We start from the raw sequence: 23,934 nt of genomic DNA, 5'->3' as shown, positions 1-23,934 counted from the left end.
GTAGTCCATCACGATGGCTGTCATGGCTAATCTTAGCAAGTATCATGAGCCAAGCTTTTGAACTTTCTCACTTTCTTTTTTAAAGCCGGTACAATACGGAGGAGAAGCTGTTACCCATGCAGCAGGTTCTCCCCCGTCTCCGCGGCGCATATATATATATATCTTAAGAACCATGCTTTATAGGAGTGTAAAATGTGAAAATAAGTGATAAGTACATTAAAGGAGCCAACCATTGCCTGAGGAAGGGGTGGGCGGGGTTGCTGCCTGAGTCCTGACTGCTGTTGCCTCCCGCAGGAGAGATGCTGATGTCGTCGGGGAAGTACGGAGTGACCGAGGAACACAACAAGCCGGGGGGCTACGCCGTGCACATGAAGCTCACCCTCCACGACCTCACCGCAGCCGACATCGGCCTCTTCACCTGCGTCGCCAAGAATTCCATTGGCGAAGTGGAGTCCAATATCAACGTGTATTGTGAGTCTGGGGAGGGAGGGAGAGGGAGGGAAGGGGGGGGGGGAGAGTGGTGACTTGAGGTAGGAAGGTGGTGACAGAAGTGAAGGGAGAGAGAGAGAGGTGAGAGAGAGAGAGAGGTGAGAGAGGGGGAAGAGTCTGGCATCTCATCCCACGGTGTGTGACCAGACAAGCCACTGTGACCAGCTAATTACCGTGAGTGTGTGTGTGTGTGTGTGTGTGTGTGTGTGTGTGTGTGTGTGTGTGTGTGTGTGTGTGTGTGTATGCAACAGTGTACTCACCTATTTGTACTCTATTTGTGTCTGAAGGATCGAGCATTGGCTCTTGGATCCCACCTTTCGAGCATCGGTTGTTTACAGCAATGACTCCTGTCCCATTTCCCTATCATACCTGGTTTTAAAATTATGAAGAGTATTTGCTTCCACAACCTGTTCCTGAAGTGCATTCCATTTTCCCACTACTCTCACGCTAAAAGAATACTTCCTAACATCCCTGTGACTCATCTGAGTTTCCAGCTTCCACCCACGTCCCCTCGTTCTGTTAGTGTTTCGTGTGAATATTTCGTCTGTGTCCACTCTGTCAGTCCCCTTGAATATTTAATACGTTTCTATCATATCCCCCCTCTCCCTTCTTTTTTCTAGTATCGTTAGGCACAGTTCCTTCTGGCTCTCCTCATACCACCATCCCTCGTAACTCTGGGACGAGTCGCACTGCAAACTAATGAATCTTTTTCCAGTTTCATTATATGCTTCTTCAGATGGGGACTCCATGATGAGGCGGCATACTCTAAGACTGGCCTCACGTAGGCAGTGTAAAGCGCCCTAAATGCCTCCTTTCTTTGATTTCTGAATGATGTTCTAACTTTTGCCAGTGTAGAGTACGCTGCTGTCGTTACCTATTTATATGTGCCTCAGGAGATAGATTAGGTGTTACGTCCACCCCCAGGTCTCTTTCACGCGTCGTCACAGGTAGGCTGTTCCCCTTCATTGTGTACTGTCCCTTTGGTCTCCTATCACCTAGTCCCATTTCCATAACTTTACATTTGCTCGTGTTGAACTCCAGTAGCCATTTCTCTGACCATCTCTGCAACCTGTTCAGGTCCTCTTGGAGGATCCTACAATCCTCATCTGTCACAACTCTTCTCATCAACTTTGCATCATCCGCAAACATCGACATGTAGGACTCTACTCCTGTAAACATGTCGTTAACATATATTAGAAACAGAATTGGTCCCAGCACCGATCCTTGAGGTACTCCACTCGTTACTGTTCACCAGTCCGACTTCTCGCCCCTTCCCGTAACTCTTTGGCTCCTTCCTGTTAGGTAGTTCCTTATCCATGCTAGGGCCTTTCCTTCCACCCCTGCCTATCTCTCGAGTTTGAATAGCAGTCTCCTGTGCGGTACTGTATCAAAGGCTTTTTGGCAGTCCAGAAATATGTAGTGTGCACAACCTTCTCTGTCCTGTCTTATCCTCGTTATTTTATCATAGAATTCCAAAAGGTTTGTTAGGCACGATTTCCCTGTCCAGAACCCATGTTGATGTTTGTTCACAAACCAAACATTCTTCAGGTGTGCAACCAGTCTTAGCCTAATTATTCTTTCAAGTATTTTACAGGGGATGCTTGTCAGTGATACAGGTCTATAGTTAAGTGCCTCCTCCCTATCGCCTTTCTTGAAAATCGGTACTACATTTGCCCTCTTCCAGCAATTGGGCAATTCTCCCGACATAAGTGATTCATTAAAGATCCTTGCCAAAGGCACGCTGAGGGCCTGCGCTGCCTTTTCTAGTATCCACGGTGATACTTTGTCTGGCCCAACTACTTTAGTTGCATCCAGTGTTGTCAACTGTTTCATTACATCCTCTGCTGTCACCTCTATATCTGATAGTCTTTCATCTAGGGTAATCTCTTCTAACAATGGGAGCTGCTCAGGCTCGGTTGTGAACACTCCATGGAAACTGGCATTCAGTGCCTCACAGATTTCTTTGTCACTTTCAGTATATGCCCCCTCTGTCTTCCTTAGTCTTGTCACTTGGTCGTTCACCGACATTTTTCTTCTTATATGACTGTGTAGTAACTTAGGTTGTTTTTTCGCTGTGATCGCAATATCGTTCTCAAAGTTCTTTCCGATGTTCGTCTTATGTTAATGTAATCGTTCCTAGCTCTGTTGTATCTGATCCTGTTGTCCTCTGTTCTTTGTCTTCTGTACTTCCTCCACTCCCGCCTGCTGGCCATTTTTGCTTCCTGACACTGTCTATTAAACCATGGGTTATTATATTCCTTCTTATTTTTTTCCCTTTACTGTTGGTATAAATCTCTCTTCGGCCTCCTGGCATTTCCGTATGACCAGGTCCATCATATCTTGGACTGTTTTTCCTCTAATTTCTTGTGTGTGTGTACTCACCTATTTGTGCTTGTGGGGGGTTGAGCTTTGGCTCTTTGGTCCCGCCTCTCAACTGTCAATCAACTGGTGTACAGATTCCTGAGCCTACTGGGCTCTGACATACCTACATTTGAAACTGTGTATGAAGTCAGCCTCTGCCACATCACTGCCTAATGCATTCCATCTGTAAATTACTCTGACACTGAAAAAGTTCTTTCTAACGTCCCTGTGGCTCATGTGGGTACTCAGTTTCCACCTGTGTCCCCTTATTCACGTACCACCTGTGTTGAATAGTTTATCCTTGTCTACCCGGTCAATTCCCCTGAGGATTTTGTAGGTAGTGATCATGTCTTCCCTTACTCTTCTGTCTTCCAGTGTCGTAAGCTGCATTTCCCGCAGTCTTTCCTCGTAACTCATGCCTCTTAGTTCTGGGACTAGTCTAGTGGCATACCTTTGAACTTTTTCCAGCTTCGTCTTGTACTAGACAAGGTACGGGATCGATGCTGGGGCTACATACTCCAGGATTGGTCTTGCATATGTGGTATACAAGATTCTGAATGATTCCTTACACAGGTTCCTGAAGGCTGTTCTGATGTTAGCCAGCCTCGCATATGCCGCAGACGTTATGCTTTTTATGTGGGCTTCAGGAGATAGGTTTGGTGTGATATCAACTCCTAGATCTTTCTCTGTCTGTTTCATTAAGTACTTCATCTCCTATTCTGTATCCTGTGTCTGGCTTCCTGTTTCCACCACCTCGTTTCATTACTTTGCATTTACTTGGGTTGAACTTTAACAGCCATTTGTTGGACCATTCACTCTGTCTAGGTCATCTTGTAGCCTCCTACTGTCAATCTCTGTTTCAGTCCTCCTCATAATTTTTGCATCATCAGCAAACATTGAGAGAAACGAGTCTATACCCTCTGGGAGATCATTTACATATATCAGAAACAGTATAGGTCCAAGGACTGACCCCTGCGGGACTTCACTTGTAACGTCTCGCCAATCTGAGACCTCACCCCCCTCACATTGACTCGTTGTCTCCTGTTGCTTAGGTACTCCTGTATCCAACGGAGTACCTTCCCTTTCACTCCAGCCTGCATCTCCAGCTTTTTCACTAGCCTCTTGTGTGGTACTGTATCAAAGGCTTTCTGGCAATCAAAAAATATGCAGTCTGCCCACCCTTCTCTTTCTTGCCTTATTTTTGTTGCCTGGTCGTAGAATTCAAGTAACCCTGTGAGGCAGGACTTGCCATCCCTGAACCCATGTTGATGCTGTGTTACAAAGTTCTTTCGCTCCAGATGTTCCACTAGCTTTCTTCGCACAATCTTCTCCATCAGCTTGCATGGTATGGCCTGTAGTTCAGTGCCTCCTGTCTATCCCCTTTCTTGTATATCGGGACTTTGTTAGCTGTTTTCCAAATTTCTGGCAGTTCCCCCTGTTGCCAGTGATTTGTTATACACTATGGAGAGTGGTAGGCACAGTTCTTCTGCTCCTTCCTTTAGTATCCAAGGGGAGATTCCATCTGGGCCTTTAGCCTTTGTCACATCCAACTACAGTAAATACTTCCTTACTTCCCCGCTGGTAATCTCAAACTCTTGCAGTGGTTCCTGGTTAACTATTCCCTCTCTTATCTCTGGAATTTCTCCTTGCTCTAAGGTGAAAACCTCCTGGAATTTCTTATTCAGTTCCTCACACACTTCCTTGTCGTTTGTAGTGAATTCTTCTGCCCTTATTCTTAATTTCATAACTTGTTCCTTTACTATTGTTTTTCTCCTGATGTGGCTATGCAACAATTTAGGCTGAGTCTTTGCCTTGCTTGCGATGTCATTTTCGTATTGTCTTTCTGCCTCTCTTCTCATCCTGACATATTCATTCCTGGCATTCTGGTATCTTTCTCTGCTCTCCAGTGTTCTGTTATTCCTATAGTTTCTCCGTGCCCTTTTACTTTGCTGCTTAGCTAGCCTACATCTCTGATTAAACCGTGGGTTTCTCATCTTCATTCCACTGTTTTCCTTTTGGACTGGGACAAACTTGTTTGCTATTTCCTTGCACTTCTGCGTGATGTAGTCCATCATGTCTTGGGCCGACTTTCCCCTGAGCTCTGTTTCCCATGCTATATCTGTTAGGAATTTTCTTATCTCCTCATAGTTTCCCTTTCGGAATGCCAGCCTTTTGTTTTCAGTACCCCTCCTCGAGTTCAATAACCCTTCTTCAATCAGGTACTCAAACGCCAGTACACTGTGGTCGCTCATGCCTACTGGGGCCTCAAAACCTATTTCTCTTATGTCGGAGTCGTTCAGAGTGAAGACTAGATCGAGTCTCGCTGGTTCATCATTTCCTCTCATCCTTGTGGGTTCTCTGACATGCTGGGTTAAAAAGTTTCTAGTCAACTCCAATAGTTTGATTCTCCACGTATCCTCACCTCCATGCGGTTCCTTGTTCTCCCAGTCAATCCTTCTTTGATTGAAGTCCTCCATGATGAGCAGGTGGGATCTATTTCTACAGGCAGCAGAGGCTGCCCTCTCAATTATAGTGTTAACTGCCATGTTGTTGTTGTCATACTCTTGACTGGGTCTTCTGTCATTTGGTGGAGGGTTATATATTACCGCTACTACTATTCTTGGTCCTCCTATTGTCATGGTGCCTGCTATGTAGTCTCTGAAACCCTCACAGCCCGGGATAGCCATCTCCTTGAAACTCCATTCCTTTCTCATTAGTAGGGCCACTTTGCTTCCTCCCCTTCCTTCCCTCTCTTTCCTTATTACTGTGTACTCCTGGGGAAACACGGCATTCGTTATGATTCCTGAGAGTTTTGTTTCAGTGAGTCCAATTACATCTGGGTTCACTTCTTGTGCTCTTTCCCTTAGTTCACTTGCCTTGCGTGTGATCCCATCTATGTTCGAGTACATTACCCTGAAACTGACTCTCTTCTGCTTCTCCTCTGGGGGGACGGACCTGTGGAATCTGGGGTGAGTGGGAGCTAGGAGGATCTGGTATGGGGAGACTGGTGGAGGAGGAAGGGCTTGGGGGGCGGGGGAGAGGGGGAGGGGGAGGGATTGTGTGTGTGTGTGTGTATTTGTGGGGATATTCATATATATGTGCGTGTGCGCTATCAGGGGAGGTCAAGCTCTAGCTCTACACCCTGTCTTCACACTATTGTACCTACTGCTTATGACACTGGATGGTACAGTGGTATTTGTACTGGGGTAGCCGCTAGGCTGACCCCAAGTGACCACGAATCTTCTCAATATTTCTTACGTTTGTCTTTACTGTCGAGGGAAGTTGAAAATTAACTCTCCAAAGTTTATTTTCACAATTTATTATGGTCTGATGCCTAGGGATGCGTTTTGGAAGGCACTCCTTACATTTTCAAAGACAAATTTACCATGCTTTTGCAAAGGCTTATATTCACTTGGCGTGAGGTGTTACAGGACGTGATTGAGATGAACACGTGGATGAATGGCATAATGGGTATTAATAAGCTATTAAATGCATGAACATAAGCAGCTTATGTTCTTGCTTCTACCGTCTCCGTGTTGGCTCGGGGCCTTGAAGTGGGTAGAATGTAATTATGTGTTAACTGGTTGTTAATTCCTGGTCTTGACTTTTTGATGTGTAGGGCCTAGCCGATCTTGTGGGAGTTGCCTGGGTGGTGATGTAGGCTCCTGTGTGATCTTGTATTAACTCTGGTTCCCTCCACAGACATCGCGCCCCCCACAACGACGCCGCCCCGCATGGTGCCAAACTTCATCGAGACCAACCGCATCGAGGACGGCGAGGACACGCCCATGTCCTCGCCAGGCGTCCTCACCGACCTGGCCACGGGCGAGGCCACGGACAGGGACACGTACCGGCAGGGGCCGTCAGAGGGCTCCGGAGGGGACCCGTGGCAGGCCAGACCGCGGCACAACACCGGCCCCTTCGTACCCACCTCCGGCGGCGCCTCCCTCCCTGGCCTCAGGCCCTGGTTCCCCGAGAACAGCGAGATGGATGCCTCTTCCTCCTCTTCATCTTCCTCCGCCTCTTCTGCCAACAGCATCCTCATCCTCAGCGCCTGGCGCCGACGCCGTCTCCACCACCCCATCACACTTCTCTCCGTGGGAATTGCCCTGGCAGCGCTGTGGTCACGACTCTAGTCCAAACCCTCGTCTTTCGCACCTGCCGTCGTACATCCTGTCAGTTTCTGTCTCATCTTCTCTCTGTCACTATTCTCTCTGTTTCGCTGTCACCCTCCCACCACGGTACTTCTCGCGCCATCTTGGTGTGACATCTTCTCCACGTTAATGTTACCTTGTACACGACTGATACACTCTTCCTGCACTCACCTCTACACCACACACTGTAGAGGACCACACTCACCTCTATACCACACACTGTAGAGCAGCACTCACCACACATTAGAGCACCACACAACAAACATTAGAGCACCACACACCACACGAGTCACAACACAGTAACAAGCAACATTAACAACCCACAACCTCGCTGTCTCAGGCAAGCCTCCCAGCCACATATATATATATAGCGATACATAGCACTTCAACAGTATTAATTACCCCTCTTGGAACCCATATAGCCATTCCTTCAGACAATTGTAGCTCATCAACCTTTGGAAGCCTGTTTTATATTGGGACGCTTGAACGTTTTATATGAGATATTAACATGAAGATGAATGTCACCTTCACTCAGTGAAGGTGACACTTGATGACACTCAGTGACACCTTGATGAGTGTCACCTTCGCTCAGCTGGTAATGAATACCAAATATACCTTCCCATTCTATTTTCTCTGCCGTCTGAAACATTAGGTATACTTTTGTATATTCTTCCCTGTTGGAAAATAATGTTTTTTTCTGGGTGAGACCCGTCGCCTCCCCGGAGCTATCCAGGCTGATATGTATATATTAGCTTTCTGGCATCAGTCAATGTGCATGGAGTTCTTGCCTACTGGGGACCACACGCTAGAACCTGGCACCCTCAGAGAGGCACGAGGACCAATGGCCTATAGAAACCCCCGTGTGGTTGGGAGCATTTTGTGTCTGCCATCGACCAGGTCAGGCACCCACTAAGGTAGGGACCCCAAAACAAACCCCTGTTCTGGTGAAAACATTGCTACTGAAAGGCGAACTGGTGTACAGAACTCCCAAAACTAAAACTACCAACTAGCATGATGTCATCACGTTGCTGAGCTGCTGTCTGCGCTCCCCCCCCCCTCCCTCCCTCCCCGGAGGGGGAAGGGGAAGCCCCAGATCCTCACACTGGCGATTCACCCTTCAGTACTTGGCTGATGTGGTCGTGGCAGGTCGCATGCCTCTGGCTCCGGATTATGTTTCAGTTTTCTGTGCCTTGTGGCGTTGTCTGTCACTACTGGTGATGGTGTGCGAGCCAGGAGAAATAGTCTTCGGTACTTGGGCTGCATGCACCTAGGGTTTGCTTCCCTAGGTGCCCTGTAAGTACTGCCCATGGGGCCATCTTCAACAAGTCACCTTGGGATCTAACTCCGCTGTGTCTTTTACTGCTCGGTATTTGGCCACCCTTGGAGTCAGCTGGGGTTTTTGTTTGCCTCTGGGTAGGAGGTAGTTTTTGTCACTGGTAGGGGCGCAGGGTATAGCGCAGCTAGCCTTTACCTCTCATAGTGGCCGGCTCTGTTCCGCCTGGACACGTTGTCCTCTTGCAGGGTTTTCCTTTTTTCTGTTTTTGTTGCCTGGTGGAGGGTCTGCCTTTTGGTTGGTCATACCCTGTTGTTCTGGGTGGTCCTCCGCTACACCCCTGCAAGTGTACACGTCCTGAGGGTGCAGCTTTTAGCAGATTCCTTGGTAGTTTTGGGGTGCTTCCGGGCTTCCCTTAGCGTGTTACCAAGGCTAAGGGCTCAGGCCCTTAGTACCCAGATAACAGCGAGGCCTCCATGGTCCGATGGATGTGACCCTCGAGTCCCCTCTTGCTTTGTGCGAGGTTCATGGCTGCTATGTCCCCTTGTCTCAGGAGGCAGTTACCAGTTGTGCCTCTGCCATGCTGCCTGTAGGGTTGGCGATTCTTTTGACCCGGAGTCGTGCAACGTTTGTTATTTGTACGTTCTCCCGTTTACCCAGGCTACTGATCATGATATGCGGGTGCAGGTAGCTGAGGCGTTGCATTCTAGGTTTAGGTTGCTACAATGCGATAGATTGGTTGTTTTCCCGGATGCCCTGAGGCTGCCCCGTTTTGGTTACAGGGAGCCGGACTTGGGAGTGGGAGTCGCTTTGACTTTGGTTCCGTCCACCCCTCGTCCTTCCCCTTCGGTTGTTCATCCAGTTCTTTTCCCCCTTGCTTCCGGCTCCAAAACATCTGAGGGTATCAGAGTCGGGGAAAAGTTTAGTTGGTGTTGAGACTCAGGCGGTCTCGGGGGATCTCCCCTTCCAGGGGTGGCGGCAGAGGCATTCGAGCCTGATCCTCCAGCCAGAGCATCTGGGTCTGACCAGTGGGCCTTCCTCGTTTCTGCTTTTTCAGCGGCTCCTTCTTTAGAGGCAGGGGGGGGATGGAATTTGGAGGACAGTTCGGCCCCGGGTCTTCAGGGAGAGGTTCCCAGGGCAGGGGAGGGATTGACTTGGGGGCCTTGAACCTCGTTGGACCCCGCCTGAGTTTTTGTACCCTTGGAGCAGGGCTTGCTGTTGCAAGGAGTGGGGTTCTCTTATACTCCCTCCTCGTACGAATTGGATTTGGCGTCTACCCCTTCCCAGGTTCGGTTCTGAGACCCCGTCAGTTCTTCAGTTCCGTCTTTCCGGAGGTTTTCAGCTTCTCGCATCCCATCCCATGTGGTGTGGGAAGCCGTTGCGGCTTACCTCCTGCGCAACCCAGATTATGCTTTTGTAATGGCTCTACATTCCTTCATGTATGGATCTTCATGTCATTACTGGGTTCGTTATGAAGTTCTGGAGTCGTCCTGGTTATCAGACTGCCCTCTCTTTTGTTTGTATGCACGAGACCGTGCTTACATACCATACATTTTGTCGATCCACACGCTTCAGTGGGGAGGCTCAGATAGCATTGCAGGTTTTCTTGGGGAGGGGGGAATTTGAGCATCTCAATGCATGTTTGTTCGCCCCTGCCCTTCTGCGAGATACTGGTGTGATGCAGCTTCATGTGCAGGTTCCTTCCCTTTTGGCTGCATTGGTCGCGGAGGATTTGCATATGCGTGGCCTGCTGACTTCGGCCCTGCGTTTCTTCTCCCTCCTTGAGCTGTCCTCGGACTGGCTTGAGGTGGATATGTAGGAGCTTGGGCCGCCTCTGGGTCTGGTGCGTTGCCCTCAGCGGCACGTGCATTGTCTGCATTGATGAAGCTGTTTGTGCCACCCCTGTGGTTTCATGATTTTTTGCTTCTCGACTTGCGTGTTCGCAGGCGGTGCTCTCTTCTTCCTTGGAATCTGCTTGGGCCCTGGCTCTTAGACTGTCTTCGCATTTTTGTTCGTTGCTGTTTATGGAATCTGCAGTTGTGCAGTATCAGCAGGCAGCTTCGGCTAGTAGCCATCCTATGTCCGATTTGTTAGTCCTCCGGGAGGCACATGGGGGGGGGGCACCTTCCTGGCGGGGTCGTGCCAGGGCTTGGGGTTCTTCCCATCATGGTAGGCCAATGGTGCCAGATTCAGCACCAGTGCAGCATTCAGTGCTGTCTGCTTCTGTTTGGCGTGGGGATCGCCCTGTGCGCCGTTTAGGTGCTCGTAAGGTGCATCAGCCCTTTCGTGTTTCGTCCCACTGACAGGGTGGTGGGGGGGAGGCTCACTCTGTTTGATCACGCCTGGTCCCACGTTTCGTGGGACTTTCGGGTCATTCGTGTGGCCTGCAGTGGCATTGGGTGGCTCCTCCTCCTCCTGGGGGGGTTCAGGGCTGGCGTGGCAGGCCTCTTCTCCTGCGCTCTGTCAAGTCATCTTGGAGTGGGTTCACTTGAGCATGGTCGAAATGACCTCGTCTGTTTCCAGTCCCAAAACGGGACTGCACGGACCTCCGGTTCATTTTGGACTTGTCCTGTCTGAACCCGTGGGTTTATTGCCCCCTCCTTTCGGATGACTACTGTCTCAGGTCCATCTTCTGTTGGAGTCAAACGCTTGGATGGTGTCCCTGGACCTCAATGATGCGTATTGGCACGTCCCAATTCATCCGAGGTTCAAGGACTGGCTTGGTATTATTGTAGAGCATCAGGGTTACTGCTTTCGTTGCCTTCCATTCAGCTTGAATCTGGCACCTCGCGTTTTCACACACCTTACTCGAGTAGTGGTGGCCTGCTTGTGTCTGATAGGTGTTTGGGTTCTGGCCTACCTCGACAACTGGCTGGTTTAGGCTTCCAGCCAGTCCGCATGTATGCTCGCCAGGGATTTGGTTCTTTCCCAGCTCGCCGGGTTTGGGTTCTTGGTGAACTGGCAGAAGTCTCATCTGATTCTCTCTCAGATTCGGTCTTGACTGGGTCTTGTATGAGATGCTCGGACCGCTTCCTTGTCTCTTCCTCCGGCGGCTCTGCTTCACCTGCGTTCCCGCCTTCGTCTGTTTCTGAGAGGCTCCCAGGTCACACGGCGGCTGCTTGAGGGTTTGTGCGGGAGCTTGAACTTTGCCATGATGGTCTAATCGCCAGGTCTGGTGTTGCTTCGTCGGCTGTTCTGGTTCCTTCGGGGACGTCCCTTCCGCCTCTCTCGCAACTGCTTGGTTCGGCCTCCGGGGGCTTTGCGTCGGTTGCTGCGTCGTCGGCTTTCTCATTGGGGTTCAGTGCCTTGGCGCCTATCCGAGCCCTTGCTCAATATGTTTACTGACGCGTTCTCTCTTTGCTAGGGCTTTGTGACCAGTGCTCACTAAGCCGGCCAGGCTCGGTGGGGTCCTTTACCTTGAGGTTACCTTGAGGTGATTTCGGGGCTTACCAACCCTGCGACCTGGTTGTCGACCAGGCCTCCTCGTTGCTAGACTGGTCAACCAGGCTGTTGGACGTAGGTGCTCGCAGCCTGACGTATGAGTCACAGCCTGGTTAATCAGGTATCCTTTGGAGGTGTTTATCAAGTTCTCATTTGAACACTGGGAGGGGTGCCCAGTTATGCCCCTTATGTGTAATGGAAGCATGTTGAACAGTCTCGGACCTCTGATGTTGATAGAGTTCTCTCTCAGAGTACCTGTTGCACCTCTGCTTTTAGAGTTCTCTCTCAGAGTGCCTGTTTCACCTCTGCTTTTAGAGTTCTCTCTCAGAGTGCCTGTTGCACCTCTGCTTTTAGAGTTCTCTCTCAGAGTACCTGTTGCACCTCTGCTTTTCAATGCGGGTATTCTGCACATCCTGCCTTGCCTTCTGGTCTCATGTGATGTTATTTCTGTGTGCAGGTTTGGGACCAGCCCCTCTACTATTTTCCATGTGTAAATTATTATATATCTCTCCCACCTACGCTCAAGAGAATACAGATTTAGACTCTTTAGTCGGTTCCAATAGTTTAGATGTTGTACTGAGTGGATTCTAGCAGTAATGGATCTCTGCACGCTCTCCAGGTCAGCAATTTCTCCAGCTTGAAAAGGGGCCGTCCTTCCGTCGAGCCCACAGCACAGTGCGGGAGTTCGCGACTGTGTGGATGTCACTCCAGAGGATTTGGGTCGCTCACGGATCGATGATCCGGCTCTATTCGGAGTGTTTCCCGGTGGTTCATTGCCTGAACAGTGGGGGTTCGATGTGGTCCCTTGGCTCTTTGGGGCTGGTCACTTCAGGGTGACTCGCCTATTGAGTTCTCAGGGTTTGGTTCTCCTGGCAGTTCACGTTCAGGTGGTGTCCAATGTCCTGGTAGACAGCCTGTTCCACTTCATTCCCATTTCCACAAAGTGGACAGTCGACGCCGACTCGTTCAGTTGGCTCTGCTGGATGCTCGGGCCTCCGAAAGTGGACCTCTTCGCGTTGGCGTGGTTTAAGCATCTTCCGGTATATGTGGCGCCCTTCCCCGACTGCCAGGCCTTCGAGGTCGATGCCTTCAGGCTGGACTGGGCAAGGTGGGGTTACCTGTACCTCTTTCCCCTGGTTCAGCTGTTGTTCCAGATCATAGCTCGCTTGGAGACTTACTAGGGTAGAGTTGTCCTTCTGGTTCCTTGGTGGCCGGCCCAGCCTTGGTTTCAGGCACTGCTTGCTTGGTGTTTGAACCTGGTGGTCTTCTCGCGGCTCCGCCTCTTTCTGCAGATTGGTCCAGCCCGGTACAAGACTGGTTCGGTCTATTCCTGGAGTCTTTGCGCCTGGAGTTTCTGCCTTGGGTCTATCATCACTTGTATGGGGGCGCAGGTGGCTTCGTTATTGTTCTCCCACCTGCGTGCTTCGTCTCAGCAGCAGTATGAAGTTTCCTGGCAGTCCTACAGGTTTTTTTCTATCACTGCATAGGTGCACTTTGGTCTCTCATAGGGTTGTTTTGTCCTTCCTTTCGTGGTTGTTCCAGGAAATGTTATGTTCCATCTTATGCCAAATACTGTCGCCTCGTATTGTGTGGAGCTGGTAGAGCCACTTCAGCTTGCATTCGGTAGTGATGTTACTTCTGCTCCGTTCCGCAAGCTATGTTGTACATTGTTTCACCTCCGGCCTGCTCATGCGCCGCCTGAGCCGTCCTGATTTTTGGAGCGGGAGTTCTCATTTCTCTCTTCTCCTCGGTTTGTTGTGGCCCCCTTTGGTTTTCTAAAGCTCTTTTCCTGTTGGCATTGGTCGGGTCTGGGAGCTTCATGCTCTCCTCCGGCACAGGGGATTCTGCTCTTTTGATCCTGGTGGTTAGTTTGTTCGGTTGCAGTCGTCTCCTTCTTTTCTGGTGAAGAATGATTCTGCTGCTTTCCGGAGGGTTCCTTGGATTGTTGATGCTTGGTTGGTCAGGCCGTGGGTGCATCATGTGCTGTCTGGTTGCGGCTCTGTGCCGTTATTTGCACGCCACTGCTTCAGTGGCCAGGGATGCACTTTGGGTTGACCTGGTTTCCCTTCTTCCCTATTCCTGGGCACAGGTCTTCCAGGTCGTCTGCAGGGTTATTAAGTCTTGCCAACCTGCGGTTTTTGCTCGTGTCCACTAAGTTCATAAGTTTGCTGCTTTGACTGCCATCTTTGGCAACATGTCTTGGGTTGACATTCGAACACGGGGATTTTGAAGGTCGAACAGGGTCCTGGCCGCTCGCTACCCTGTCAATGTTCCTGGACCTCGTAGGACCTGCGTTACATTGGGTCGGCAGTTGCAGCCAGTTGTCTCGACTTTGCATTGAGGAGTGAGGACCGACCGCTCCATGGGTAAGTCCCTGTTTTTTCCTTGTCTTTGGGTAGTTAGCTCCAGGAAGCCGATGGGGCTCCCCCCAGAAAACCAGCGTTGAATGTAATGTTGAGTGTTGAATGTAATCTCTCCCTCCCTCCCTCCCTTCCAATCGACAGTGTTTTTCGCATGTTTTTGACATCCAGCCTAAGAACTGAAGGGTGGATCGCCGGTGCGAGGGTCTGAGACTCCCCCTTCCCCCCCCTTCCGGGGAGGGGGAAGGGGGTGTGCAGATAGCGGCGTAGCAATGTGAGGACGTCCTGCTAGTTGCTAGTTTTCATTTTGGGGGTTCTGTCCACTCGTTCGGCTTTCGGTAGCAATATTTTCACCAGAACAGGGGTTTGTTTTAAGGTGCCTACCTTTCTGGGTACCTGACCCAGTCGATGGCAGACACAGAATGCTCCCAACCACACGGGGGTTTCTATAGGTCATTGGTCCTCGTGCCTCTCTAAGGGGGCCAGGTTCTGGCTTGTGGTCCCCGGTAGGCAAGAACTCCATGCTCGTTGACTGATGCCAGAAAGCTAATATATACATATCAGCCCGGATACCTCTGGTGAGCCGACGGGTCTCGCCCAGAAAATGGCGTTTCATTACATTTAACGCTGGTTTTTTGGTTATAGTGGACTTGGAGCTATTATTTTCCCCTTGACTTATGGATGTGAGATCACATGAAACTTGCTCACTTAGGCACTAATGGCAATCAGTATGGTGTGGCACTTATGATGAGGGAATACTGGGAGAGGTTACTTTACTCCCTTTGTGTGAATGTGCAGTGATCGAAGTTTGTGTACGTATCCCATACAATGTGTACGTATTACCTACCCTAGGAATATACACACAGAGATATAGATATACCCCGCTGCTCGGTGAATATAAACTAAGAATTGACTTTACTTATGGACTCAGTTGAGGATTAAAGTATACATGCTGGTTGGTCAGTAAGGTAATGTGGAGGCCTTAATAACCCTCCAGAGTTGGATAGGTCAACACCGAACCATTCCCTACCCACCCTACCCTGTAAGGTCTCCTTGAGTACCTCATCTCATCTAAGACACAAACTTAGTGCATCTCCACCACTCTTACGATTTTAATCAAACGCCAAGCAATAAGGCCTGGTCTAATTCACCGTAGACACCGGTTCCGCCTAGGTTCGAATCCTACATTGTTTAGTTAAACACAATTATAATTGTGAACAAAAATTCCATTCTTTAGAGTGAACTGTAATAGAATATAAGCAATCAGCGATGTTTAAGACCAACACAGAGGTAGAGTACAAGTTCACAACCACTCGGCTCATTTCCTCATGTAAGGTTAGAATGCGCAGCTCTTTGTTTTCCTTCACTCTCCCCCTCACCTCTCTCTCCTCACCTCACCTCTCTCCACTCTCCCCTCACCTCTCCTCTACAGCCTCACCTCTCCTGCCCTGTGGTGTGTCCCCGGACACAATACACCTCAGATGGGCAAGCCTTGCCTTATTCGATAGTCAAGTGTCCGTCTACACACTTGAGTTGTGTGAGTGTGATGCCTTCCTTGCTTCCAGCATATGTGGTGTTGGCCACACCGCCCTGCAGGGCTCTAGCCGGTCCTGTCTACATGTCAAGAGGTCCCTCACCTGCATGTGTGACTCTATGCCAACACCTGTAATTAGACACCTGGGTAGTAGAATCCAATCTCATATAATTAACTGTAAACCTTTGAGAACTTGTATGTGTTGTGAGTAAGGGAGGAACACTTGTAATTAAACAACTTAAGTTGTAAGCAACTGATCTTCTATAATTAACGTGTAAAGTCTCCTGTGTGTAGGAGTGAAGACCTGTAATTATACACGAGAGTTGTAAACAAAGTTGTGTAAGTTAGCTGGTATCTGTAAGTGCTGGTGAACTTTACCTTATACTGCGTAAATGATGCGAACGACGGTCCTGTAATGTCTCTTACAGCCGCCAGTTTTCTGGAGCTTAAGGACTAATAATGTGTTGAAGAATCGCACTTCTGGCCTTAATGGAGTTGGTGGAAGACTCCCTTGATAAACGCGCACCTAAGCTACCCACGTAGGTGACTGGAGAGCAGTGGGGACCTGCTAAATATACATGGATGATGACTGTGCTTGGGTGTAAAGACCTTCACTTCTTCAGAGTGCAGGTGGGCCTTGAGCTCCATAAGTGGGAAGTTCTCTCTCCACTGTTTCTTCAGCAACTAGACTAGCATCGATTGTGTAATGTTAAGGTGGCAGGAAATACCTCAAGAATGCTGCAGTGTTGCTCTCCTTTTATCTTATACAGTGTCAAAACTTTCTCCTTGTTCTTAGAGTTATTTCTCCATCTCCTTGTGCCATGTAACTAGAATATCTCTCTCTCTCTCTCTCTCCCTCTCTCTCCCTCTCTCTCTCTCTCTCTCTCTCTCTCTCTCTCTCTCTCTCTCTCTCTCTCTCTCTCTCTCTCTCTCTCTCTCTCTCTCTCTCTCTCTCTCTCTCTCTCTTTCTCAGATTTTCCTCCCTCCTCCTTTTCTTTTGTGTTAATATTACCTTGATTGTCTCTTTATTGTCGATTTCAGAGGCGTTTATTTATATATATATATATATATATATATATATATATATATATATATATATATATATATATATAATGTGTGTGTGTGTGTGTGTGTGTGTGTGTGTGTGTGTGTGTGCGTGTGTGAGAGAGAGAGAGGGAGCATCCAGCAGTAGCTACCTGTGTGAGGTAGACAAGAGTCCTCACGCTCCGGCCCTCCACCTCAGCCTCAGTCACCCTGACCTTGTACATAGTATCTCCGCGGGTGTCGAGTGGGCGTGTCTGTTCCGGCCCTTTGTATCTCACATATCACCTTACGTTAATATATTGCCAACATTATATTTCACATATTTACATAAACTTATCATAAGTGAGTATATCTAGGACTGTTGTAAACAAGTGTAATCATTTCGTATCGAATGTAGAGGTTCCTCTGTCAGTCAGGGCTCCGCCACACCCCTCTTGGAGGTAAGGGGTGAAGGGCTCCGTCACACACCCCTCTTGGAGGTAAGGGGTGAAGGGCTCCGTCACACCCCCCTCTTGGGGGTAAAGGGTGAAGGGGTCCGCCACACCTCTCCTGGGAGTAAGGAGGTATTGAATCAGAAGTAAGGGGGGAAGCAATAATGGATGAATTGTATAAGGAAGGAGGTGGTGAGCTAAGGTGATGAGAATATATACTTAAGGTAAGGGGCGGTATATCCAAGTCTTTGTTGTGGTGTCTCAAGTGCCAATGGAACTCTGGCGTTGAGAACAGCCAAAATGTACCTCTGACCTCTTGAAAGATTAATTGCTATTTTAAGTGTATAACTGACCTCGTTTGACCTTCCAAACGGGCTGCAGTGTTCCACATCAAGGTAATGACTTTGGTATTTTGGGTCTACCAAACTGACCTGAAATGTCCCATGTCAGGTTAAGTTTGGCCCCTAAGACTTTCCAATTGAGATGTGTTTGTACCAAGTTAAAATATTTGACTTTATATTTCTTCGTTGAGCTCTGTTGTCCTAAGGTAGTTAACATATTTGGTCTCTGGACCGCCAGGTGGGGGTGTGCCGTTCCAGGTCAGACTCTAGGGTGTGACCTCCATGACCTAACATGCTTCATGTCAACTGTTGTCCTTGTTCACATGTTAAGAAAGTAAAAATGTTACATATTGATCCTTGACGTTTCATTCCCCCCCCCCTTGACCACTACTACCGGTAGATGAGAAGTTGTACCACCTGCCAGAAGTCAGGTGTGCACACGTGAGAGAGAGAGAGAGAGAGAGAGAGAGAGAGAGAGAGCACCTGAGAGGTATGAAGCTATGATGGAGGAGACCAGTGTAACAAATCCACAAGGGCCATGACGAGGATTCGAACCTGCGTCCGGGAGCATCCCAGACACTGCCTTAATCGATTGAGCTACGACAGGGTTAAAAAGAGTCGAAACCGAAGTTCTACTGAACTTACTGTGGTCGCGGGGAGCTGACACTCTCAGGCCACTGGGCTCTGTTGAGATACTAGTGACTTAGATGGTGCCACATCTCACCTGCTGGATTGGTTCATACACCTCCCTACCCTACACATATATCCTTGGTGTATCGGGTGTGTATATATACACACATGCACATTGTATTACTATACATAAATGATATCACATATATGGTAATATTCAGTATTACTACTGATTGACCAAAGAGCAAGAGCTCAACCCCCGCAAGCACAACTAGGTGAGTACACACACACACACACACACACACATATATATATATATATATATATATATATATATATATATATATATATATATATATATATATATATATATATATATATATATATATATAATATATATATAATATATATAAAATGTGTGTTGTTGAATATGACCGAAAGGGTAAGATTAATAATTCTAACACAAATCTTCTCAATATTTCTTAAGTTTCTCTTTACTGTCGAGGGCAATTGAAAAATTAACTCTCCAAAATTCATTTTTTACAATTTATTTTTGGTCTGATGCCTGGAAGCGTTTCGTAAGGCTTCTTACATTTTCAAAGTCTTGGTTTACATATAACATACATCATGCTTTTTGTTGATAATTGATAAATACACATAACATACATAGATGCATGTTATGTGTAAACCAAGTCTTTGAAAATGTAAGAAGCCTTGCGAAACGCTTCCAGGGGTCAGACCAAGAATAAAAATGTAAAAAATTAATTTTGGAGAGTTAATTTTTCAATTACCCTCGACAGTGTTTCTGAGCCTATTGGGCTCTATCATATCTACACTTGAACCTGTGTATGGAGTCAGCCTCCACCACATCACTTACTAATGCATTCCATTAGATATAATCATATATGATTACACATAATCATAATCATTCCATACACATAATCATATATGTGTACGTCAACGTATACATACATGCGTATATATGCCTCATATTAAAATACTGATAAACGAATGACCATGAACAAATTAATTTATAATTGTAGCACTATATATAATTTTAATAGACTAATTACGTGTTTATACATTTGAATGGTCCAGACAGGTGGCCAGCCTTGGACACCTTCTGGTAGGCACAATGACCTCATGTTAGACCCTTGATAGATTATGTGAGAGAGAGAGAGAGCTGGGGCAGGGAGGTGCGTGCCCCAGGGAGATAATCCATGCCCATGCCCCGCCTCGAGGTCAGTTCTCGAGTCACACCAAGAATAACAATCGTGCAAAGTTGTCCTGACCAGGATGTGGCATATTAGGGAGGGTTGAGGAATAGGAAGCCTGTCTGATAGGGCTCTTGGCAAGCAGCTCTCCCTCAGTCTACCTATCTGTGTGGAAGAAATGTATCTAGGCCCTCCTTCCCCCTGCCTATTCTCTCTCCCCCACCTTTCTTCCTTCATTTCCTCCCTCTTTCCCTCCCCCTCACTGGTGAGAGAGTAGGAGTGTGAGAGAGGTTAGAGAACTCGTAGTTCTCACGCTCGTGAAATTGTCTGCGACCCTGGAGGAGTAGAGCGGAGGTGGGGGTGAAAGTAGGTGACGATGGAGGAGTAGAGGGGAGCATTATATGCAGTGAACGTAGGTGTCTATGGAAGAGTACATCATAGAGGAGGGTGAAAGGAAGGTGACGATGGAGGAGGAGAAGGGAGGGGGTGTGAAGGTAGGTGATGATGGAGGAGTAGAGGGGAGGAGGGGGGCAAAGGTAGGTGTCTATGGAAGAGTACATCATAGAGAGGGGTGAAGGTAGGTGGCGATGGAGTAGAGCAAAAGGGGTGGGGGTTGAAAGTAATCCTGAGTTTAATTTTTTAGTTATATATAGTGACACCTCGGCTTACGAATGAATATTTATGAACTTTTCGGGTTACGAGCCTAATTTCTTCGAAAAATTTGAATCGGGTTACAAACTTTGCCTCGGGAAAGGAGTTTGTTGATATACGTATGGGCTGACCTAGCGCGTGGTGGCATGGTGATCGCGCCTCAGTTTACCAGTGTCTCCTGCCTAGTAAGTATCGCGCCTGAATTCTTTGTAAAGCATTACATTTGTTTTGGGATTTTTGGCTATTTGAACATAAAATTTGTTATGATATATCTTGCCATGAGTCCCAAGAAAGCCAGTGGTAAGGTTCAAGCCAAGAAAACACATGTGAGAATGACCATAGAGGAAAAACAAGAGAGCATTCATAAACATCAAAATGGTGCACAGGTTGTTGAACTAGCTAGGCAGTACAAGAAATCTATGTCAACAATATGCACTGTACTTGCTAAGAAAAAGGACATTATGAGCATTAAAGTGGCAAAAGGCATATCAACAATCCCGAAACAAAGAACACAAACACTTGAGGATGTTAAAAAGTTTTTATTAATTTGGATACACAACAAGGAGTTAGCAGGTGATAGCATTTCAGAGGCCATCATTTGTGAGAAACCAAGGCATTTGCATGAAGACCTTTTAAAGAAAACCCCTGGAACGAGGGGGGAAAAGATGAATCAAGTTTGAAAATGTGAAAAGTTTGTGTGACAATAGAGTCTCGTGGAAAACTTTTGCTGTGGTCATTACCTGGTGGAATGCACCCAGGATGGAGTATCAGGGCTATACATCTTTTAAATCATAAAAGTAATAAACATTTCCCATCAACCTTACAAACAATATTAACCTATTTTCATGTATTTCCCCCATGAGCATTTTAACAAAGTTGCTAAATTGCCTTTATCATTCTGTAAAATTTCAATTACAGTACTGTATGTATAATTTTGTTAGTATAAATGGACTGAATATTCTGAAATTGCTATTAATTTTACAATTTCAGATTCAAAGGTGGTCTGGACACCCAATTTGGTCAGACAGGTGAAGAGAGCATTTAGGATAGTTCGAAGAGATGAAGATGGTCGCAATTGTGTTCGAAGAGGCAAACGCCCCCCTTTGCTCCTGACATTATGTTCAACCATTGACCTCTGCACACCTAACACAAGGTAGGTTGAAAACTCCTCCTTTATGTCATTGGTACATTAGCCAGAAACTCAGGGCTCATGTAGGAATATCCCTAAAAAAAAAAAAAGTGGCCCCAACAATGCATCCTCCAAGTCTGGAGGATGAGCAGGAGCATTGTCGAGAAGCAGGACCTTGAGTGTCAAACTTTTCTCTTGCAGATATTTTTTGATGGCAGGGCAAACCACTCCACATCACAGTTTTTCTGCACGTTATATATTTTTTAAAACTCTTGGATTTTCGGAATGATACACGAGCAAGGGTTTAATTTTCGAATCGCCACACAGCACAAGAGTTAGCCTATCCTGACACAAGTTAGCCCAAGTTAGCTTGTGTCCGGGCAGTGACGTCTCCTCTTGGGTAATGTATGTCCTCTTCGGCAATTTTTTCCAGAATAGCTATGTCTCCTCACAATTAAACACTTGTTGTGGAATGTATCCATCAATACAGCACAGTGTATCTACAAAATTTTAATTTTTTAGTTATATATAGTGTCACCTCGGCTTACGAATGAATATTTATGAACTTTTCGGGTTACGAGCCTAATTTCTTCGAAAAATTTGAATCCGGTTACAAACTTTGCCTCGGGAAATGAGTTTGTTGATATGCGTATGGGCTGACCTAGCGCGTGGTGGCATGGTGATCACACCTCAGTTTACCAGTGTCTCCTGCCTAGTAACTATCGCGCCTGAATTCTTTATAAAGCATTACATTTGTTTTGGGATTTTTGGCTATTTGACTATTTTTGGCTATTTTTTGGCTATTTCTTAATAAAAAAAATCAGTAATAAAGATTTTAAATTATAGTTTGTATTATTACAAATACAATACTGTATTATCCTTATTAAATCATGTTGACCATGGATCATTAAGATCTCATGTTGATATGTAATACAAGTCATATTTCTTTTGAACTGCTAATCCATGCTAATCATTCATTAAATTGTGCATTATGTCTCAATTTTTCACTTCCTTGGATATACTGTACAGTACAAAAAGATAGGATAAAAATAAACCAGTAATATTTCTTTCATTATATTTTTCATTTAAATAACTGCATCAATATTTTTACAGCTGACAGGATTTGTTTTCCATACAGCTGCATTATTTGGTAAAAAAAATTTGGTTTATTGTTACACACAATGGTGCTACATAGCCTTCCCAGCTTGGTGCCTTTTTTAATACTTACTGATTAAAAAATAAATAATAAATACATTTTATTCAGGAAAAGTGCATACAGTTGATTTACAAACATAATGTTGGATTTATAGACAGAGCTAGTACATACAATACCTAAAGCCACTAATACTCATAGCATTTCGGGCAAGGTGTGGGGGGAAAAAAACAGACTAAAACTTAATAGTAATCGGGATTAGGTATAAATTGTGTTGAAAGAAGGAATAAAAAATACAAAAAGGGGGTTAACATAGCATAAATCAGCAATTGCACATGTTGGTGAACAGCGTTGTTTAAAAAATAGCAAGACATGGGTTGACATTTAGGAGGTAAGTTAGGTTACATGGAGTTAATTAGGCAGTACTTGGTTTAACTCTTAAACTGGTTGAGAGAGGTACAGCCTTTGACATGATTCGGGAGGTCATTCCACATTCTGGGTCCCTTGATTTGTAAAGCACTTCTAGTTTGGTTACACACAGCCAAATTGAGTAAAAGGAAGAGGTCTTGGGACACAAATTTGTTCCATGCTAAATGTAGAGGAATCAGCTGAGTATTCCTCAAATAAAATAAGTTGCCTCAGCTTATAAGGTAAATAAAATAAGCATTTCTCAAATAAGTAGCTGCCTCACCTCACTGCCTTACTGCTACATAGCCTTCCCGGCATGGTGCCTTCTTTTGATAATTACTTGTCCCACACCCAAATTGTATAACAGGACCCCTGGACCCCTACTTCCCTCTCTCTTTTCTAATAATCTATATAGTCATAATTATAGCTTTAAGTATTCAATGAATAAAGTTTTTGACATTTTTACCCATTTCCTTACCTAACATCATTTGTGCAGCATATTTTTATTTTATGTCTCACCCAGATTTAATTTCAAAATAAAACCAAACTAAATAAATTAGAAATGGGTATGCATAGCTAAGGTACACCCTTACTACTAGGTGAACAGGGGCATTTGGTGATAGTAAATGATCCCATCAGGCAGGGCTCATCACCTTCTCTCATATTTCATGTTCACCAGTGTTTATTTACTTAATAACTACTGGTATAATATCTTGCTATTATAAAACTAATTCTACTATCATCAAACACATATTTACTTCAAGTTTCAAGCAGAGAATGCATATATAACTAACACGAAGGATTACTCTCCACTAGATTCACCAGCTATAATATTTTGGTCATGTTCCAATATCATAAATCGATCCCAGTGTTATGTAGTAGAGAAAAAATGACTTATATCTAGTTTACGTAAAGCTACAAGTGGTCGAAACCCCACTTAAATCCCGGAATGAACTTACGAAGGTTTGTCCACTTAAGGTAGTTAATTGAATACGGACGTAGCCGCCACGAAGGCGCTAAGACGGAAAACGCTCTTAGCTAAGAGGAAAAACCTTCGTAAGTACCTTCCTGAATCCGGCCCCAGGGCTCAACCCCAGCAAGCACAATTAGGCGAGTATATGAACGAATGCACATGTACACTTTCAAATGAATTAAGATACCTTGAGATACACAATGACTTAGTTTAAATAGTTTAAACACATTATGGTACTGATTTTGACATGCATATATCGTAAAGACTTTAGCCAAGTTGCTAACGATGAGAAAATTCATAAGGACTTGATATTATAAAAGTTGAAAAGTTGTTAATTGGCAGCAAGAG

General features: G+C 46.3%; 1 protein-coding gene across 1 annotated transcript in view; it reads left to right on the top strand.

Moving 5' to 3' along the window:
* The window catches only part of LOC123748135 (lachesin), a 51,862-nt gene extending 34,080 nt beyond the window's left edge, over nt 1-17,782 (top strand). The window contains exons 5-6 of the mRNA XM_045730328.2: nt 295-471; nt 6,553-17,782. Coding sequence (XP_045586284.1) covers nt 295-471; nt 6,553-6,986 — 611 coding nt within the window. The 3' untranslated portion in view covers nt 6,987-17,782. The remainder of the gene's footprint in view (nt 1-294; nt 472-6,552) is intronic.
* Nucleotides 17,783-23,934: the final 6,152 nt, after the last annotated feature.

Source organism: Procambarus clarkii, chromosome 65 (assembly GCF_040958095.1).
Source record: "Procambarus clarkii isolate CNS0578487 chromosome 65, FALCON_Pclarkii_2.0, whole genome shotgun sequence".
Lineage (NCBI taxonomy): Eukaryota > Metazoa > Arthropoda > Malacostraca > Decapoda > Cambaridae > Procambarus > Procambarus clarkii.
This window is presented reverse-complemented; position numbering and strand designations above follow the sequence as displayed.